General features: G+C 30.7%; 1 protein-coding gene across 2 annotated transcripts in view; it reads right to left on the reverse strand.

Moving 5' to 3' along the window:
- Positions 1 to 3,985, reverse strand: part of LOC145316533 (protein amalgam-like) — a 42,863-nt gene extending 38,878 nt beyond the window's left edge. The window contains exon 1 of one of the 2 annotated variants that reach the window (XM_080157105.1): positions 3,429 to 3,985. In XM_080157105.1, the coding sequence (XP_080013231.1) occupies positions 3,429 to 3,483 (55 nt within the window). In that variant the 5' untranslated portion in view covers positions 3,484 to 3,985. The remainder of the gene's footprint in view (positions 1 to 3,428) is intronic. The other variant, XM_080157106.1, reaches the window with a different exon arrangement.
- Between the last annotated feature and the right edge of the window lie 2,015 nt (positions 3,986 to 6,000).

Below are 6,000 nucleotides of genomic sequence, written 5' to 3' on the forward strand. Positions count from 1 at the left end.
TTTTAAAAAGTAGTGGTATGATATATTTCAGTACAAAAGTTTGACATGGATTTACCTCCCTAGCTGTGTTTTTTTTTCAGGCCTATGAGTGACGTCACGTCATCAACTTTCAAGCATCATTCATTCCTTTCAAATACGTACACACACACTCATACACACACACACACACACACACACACACACACACACACACACACACACACACACACACACTACGCATAGAGATACATAGGTTTTGCAAAGCTGGAATGAAAATAAAACCCAGCAAAATTCCTTATATTGCTAATTGACATCCAAACTATACCCCCCCCCCCTTATTTTTAAGTTTTTCAAGTAAAATGTATTTAAATCACTTATTTTAGGTTAGGAAATGTAAAATACAGTCCAGGAGAGTGAGAAAAATGGATAAAGTCCTTAGGGGCTTAAAACAAGTTGTAAGATTTAGGATTTTGTAGAGGGGGGGGGGCATATCATGGATCAGCTAAAATATGTAGAACCTTTTTATCTTTTATGATCAAGTTTGATTCGATAATTTTTTTGCTGGTTCGTACCCAGAGTAAGTATAAGTGGAATATGCCTGAATTAGTCATCCTCTCATATATACCATGCTGCCTTGCTTACTAGATTCACTCAGATACATTTCACATATTCTATTATTCATACTCTGAATTCACTCATTCGTTGGCTTAGACATTTTGGGGACTTATTATTCAATCTTAAAAGGTTGGTATAAGCTATCAATGTCTACACTTTTTAAAAATCTACAGTAGGGTAATTTTATTTATTATAATTGGGGATGTACTTCAAATAATCGTCTAATATATTATCCCCAGAGCCCTGATAAAAAATAATTACCGTAATGGAGAGCCCTTATCGTTAATTTAGGCATGTTAGAATTGTCCCATTGATAACAAACTTGGAATGATTATTCCTGTAATAGTTAGGTACGATTTGGAAAAAGTAGTAACTCTGACATAATGACTTTTAGCTTTTTTATACTAAACTTAAACAAATGTTCTCGACTGAAACACTATTTATGAAAATAGTAAATTTAGTGTGTCTTAACTTAAATTAAGGAGTGCCTTTTGCCGGGATATAAGTAGGGATATTCAAAATGAAAATACAAGAATAGTATTGCATCGTATTATATAGACAGCATTCCGTGGATTATAAATGAAAAATTGAAATCAGTTTTGTTAGCCTTGAGGGACCGAAGGCCAGGATTAACAAAACTGGTATTAATTTATGATGTTTAGTCTGCGGCTACATTTAAACTTTAATTTAAGAACATAAATTTTTTAAAGCAAAGCTTTTGTCATTTTTTAAAGCAAAACTATCTACATTTAGGGCTTGTAAGAACGTCCTTCTGCTAGAATATGTTTAGAAGCAAAACTACTCGATAATTTTAAAATGTCCATCTATCCGTTAGTACAAAAATAAACATGTATTTTTTTAAACGGTTCGTCCGTTTGTCCAACATGGCTTTTTGAGCTTTGCTACTTATGAATGTTGACATCCTTGTTTATTTTATAGAATGTGTCTTAATAGCTTAACTTTATTTTCATAAATTTAATTTCAAAGTTTTATCTCTATAGAGGATGTCATCCTTTTTTCTAATACTTTATATTCATACTAGTGTCTACGCCCCCAGTATTGAGAGCTTCCCTATTCTAAGATTTAAGAAAAAGCGTAAAACCTTTTTAATATTCAAATCTGAAATTTAATAGCCAAAAACCATCCCAGATCCTATGTAAAGCCTCCCTTAAAAAACAACTCACTCGATTCAGTAGTAAGAAAGAGTAAAAAAATATTTTTTGGGGGGGAGGGGGGCATGAAGACACCCTTCCCAAAAATAATTTAAACCTTCCCAGGACCTATAAGGAGCTTCACTGTATAGGAGAACAATATCGGTTCAGCGGTTAGCGAGATCCTTGGGGGACAGACAAAAAAACGCTAACTACTTTATATAATACCTAGGATAAATAATAACTTTAATATGCAAATAAAAGTAAAGAATTGTATATGTATAAACTCTAGAAAATGATTGGATAGTCAGACATACAATTAGTTTTAGATCAAACCTTAAACTTTCCTTCTTTATTAGCCACAACCCCTATAATTAACTTCCCAGTATCTTATTTTAATTGCATAAAAATAGGCCAAATTATCCTGGATCTACGAAAATTATTTATAGATTCGAATATTCATATTCAACTGAATAATCTAGGTATATTATAGGTTGGTAGTATGTCTGTCTATCTTTCTGTTAAGATCCTATTAATAGATCTTTAGTATAGATGTATATACAGACAACTACCTCCCTTCCTTTTTCAAAGACCTCTTTCGTCTGCTTCTAAATTATTTTCTGCTACTTGGCTGTTTTAATATAAGCGACACAATTGGTTGATTTTCAATGACCCAATAGAAAGCTTCCACAAGACGGTTGCGATGGGGAGGTGTAAGTTAACCCTTTCTCCCACTAGTGTTTTACTCTAATATCCTACTAGCTGCTGAATTTGCTCAGGGGCTGCTATTCAGCCAATTAATTCCATTTGTCGAAAATTAAATATTTTGTTTCTGTTAAACCTTTTTTGTGTAACTGAAGGGAAGTGGATAAATAGGGGAAAAGAAAAGAAAAGAGGTTGTGGGGAAATTTTCACTTACAATTTTTTGTCAGAATCACATTCCCTTTTCCCTGAATTTGCTATTTGTCATAAAGTCTGGCTTAAACGAACAATTTGAAAATCTTTAAAGTATTTTTTTAAATGCAATAAAAATAGTGTTCTTGTATTTAAAAGAAATATTCGCCTAATATATTGATATTTAAAAACTTTAAAATCTCCTAATAAGTATAGCTACCTAATTTCTCCAAGAATATAGCCATCCTTGTTATATACAGTGTTTTTAAAGTTTGTTTTGATAAGTCAAGCCTCATTGATATTTTTCCATGGTTAGATAAAAGTTATTGGTAATACTTTCTTATACGCTTGCAGCTGCGCACCTAGCTTCCAGCGGCTCTGTATTTGTAATGGGAATGTAAGGAAAAGAATAAAAGCCTAAAACCATCCCAAGACTTAAGTTCTGAATAAAAAATGCCTAAATCCATTCTGAGACCCATAGCAAGCTTCTTTATAATAGAGAATTCAATCGGTTCAGTGGTTAGCGATATTTTAACGGATAGATGAAAAAACTACTTTGAAAAATATAGGTTGCTTCGCCCCTAGCCTCAAGGGAAAGGTGGGGATGTCAGAAAATTAGCCATAAACCATGTCATGACATTCATAAAGCATCCTGAAAATTAAAACACATTGGACCCAGCAATTTATGAGATCTTTAGCTTTGGACTAAAAAACCTTACTACTTGGAAGCTATGCAACACTAGTTCACGTTTTTTTCTCATTAGATTCCAAAAAGTAAAATTGACTCACCTTGGGATAAACCAATCAGCAAAAATGCTGTCAGTACTTTATTAATCTGCATCATTTTTTAAAAATAATCACTTTTTTAACTGTTTTATTTTCACCAATTTTGCGTAGAATCACTTGAAATTTTTGCACATGTGTTACAACCGCGTAGTGCTGGTTCCTAACATTTACAATAAATCACAATTTATTTCTTTTAAAAACTTGTATTTTAATGTCTCATTTTGATTTGTGTATATATGTATGTATAAATGGTATACCAAGTAGGCAAGTGTACTTGAAGCAGACCCGCACACACACGGAGGCCCAACTTTAAAAGAAAAATCTTTCTTTCTTTGATATCTAAAATAGATAATTTTTACAAGATATGCAATTTTAAGTATCTCTAAAAATGCTTTACTAATACATTATAAAAAGTCAACAGAATGTAAAATAAAATATCAGAAACAAGATTTATCTTACTATAAACACTTGTTAGTTATTAGCAATTAATACAAAAAATTTATTCACTTAAAAAATTGAAGCGCTATGGCTTCTCTTGTCTTCAAGTCTCACTACTAACTGAAGTTGCCTCTGTGTGTGTGTGTGTGTGTATCTGCTGCTCCCTGCTTTGAAATTCGCGGGGTATGACGGACGGAGGAAGGAGTCTCAACGACTTCCGCGACGGTACAATAAAAGATGCTCATATCAGAGACTAAGAATTACATATATGGTATATCTAATGTATTTTATAATTCTGTACCCAGCTAACATTTTCATTAAAATTCATTTAATTTTCATCATTTTCGCTTACATCTATTCATTTAAAATCATCATGCCAGAAAAATGAAAATCAGGGATATTTCAGAATCAACTCCCTTCTAAAATGGCACCGATTTTGATGATTATAGAAATGAATTTTAAATGACAATCATTTTTGTGGAGACCTGACTTTTAAATCACAGTCATGTTTGTAGAGAAATGAAATTTACATGCCAGGAAATAATATATAATGTAAAGCAACATCCAAGGACTTGCCACATGTACCTAAGTATGATGGCCAAAGATATTACTAAAATAAATAATGTGTTGTAGTTGACACTGAAATTAGTCGTTTATATGACTAATTGAAATTGTAATTCAAATAAGATTTCTTTATTTTAAATGAATGTTAAAAATTCCTTTCATGTTCAAAAATATTTCCGTTATATTTTCTAATAACATAATAATTACTCAATTTTAATTAAATTTATTTTTACTTAACTTTTCCCACTTTTAAAATTAAAATTTGAGACATCTAGCGGGATTTTTTCTAACCATGTAATATAGAAAAAAATAATGGCATGAAATTTAAATGAAAGTCATTTAGATGAAAAAAAGATGACAGGAATGTTTTTTTTCATAAAAAAAAATGAAAAGTAAATGACCAGCATTTATTTTTCATCTCTTAATGATATGAAGATTCTTGGCATAATTTGGAAAAAGTCAAACATGAAAATTAAATGCCAGGTCATTTTTTGGAAAATTACAAAAATGAAAAATAAATGCTGGTCATTCACTTTTCATTTTCAATGAAAAAAACATTCTTTTCATCTTTCTGGCATTTGGGGGAAAATTACAAAAATGAAAAAAAAATGCTGGTCATTTACTTTTAATTTTTAATGAAAAAAGCATTCCATTGCAAAAAACGCGATCTTTGGTTTGTTTAAATGTCCATTTATTTAGCATTTTTCAAGAATGTCAAGCGTGGGAAAATTTTTAGAATGTGGGAACCATTTATTTTGATTTAAATGGTACATATGATTTTCATTTAAATTCATTTTTTTGACCCGTGAGAAATTTTTTTTAACGTAAGAACCATTTCATTTTCATTGAATTTCATTTTTTGGAAGTGTGGGAAAAAACAGGAGAAAAAATATGTTTTAGTATAAAGAAATGTTCTATCAGTTTCAAACCTTTTTCATTCGATAGATCATACTGACTTTGGAAAAACTGTAAATTTTGTTTGCTTAAATAACTCATTCCTATCATTTCTATGAATTTGAAATTGTCATTTAATTTTTTTGGAGAGATAATGCATGTTTGACTGGGTAGAGATTTTTTGAAAATTAAACTAGAAACATTAAGCCGTCCACACAATGTCATGCTGTGAATACCCCTAGGATATCTTCGACACTCCCCATCTTAATATCTGATACTTCAGTTTTAAATTTATTAAGAAGAGGCCATCCATTTTGTAAAGAAAACATCTCAATATTTATTTGCATTCATCATTATTTTCAAGAACAACATCCATCTTTGTCAAAGTGGGCTTTCTTATCATCATTCAATAAAAAATGTGTATGCAGTTGATAATATAAAAAATTAAGTCTATGCCCAATCAGAAAATCGCACTCTAATTGCTAAGTAATCGCAAAATTCATGACCAAAAAAAAATAGTTTTGCTGCGTCATTTGTATGCAGATTAAAAATTATTATGCAAAATGGCACCAAGATCACACATAAAACAACATTAAAAAATACAGGTAAGAATTAAAAATACACTGGTACTATACAAAATTAAGATTATATGTAAATTAATTTTGCAATTTATTCTATA

This window comes from Acartia tonsa, chromosome 4, assembly GCF_053477335.1.
Source record: "Acartia tonsa isolate MP-2025a chromosome 4, ASM5347733v1, whole genome shotgun sequence".
Classification (NCBI taxonomy): Eukaryota; Metazoa; Arthropoda; class Copepoda; order Calanoida; family Acartiidae; genus Acartia; species Acartia tonsa.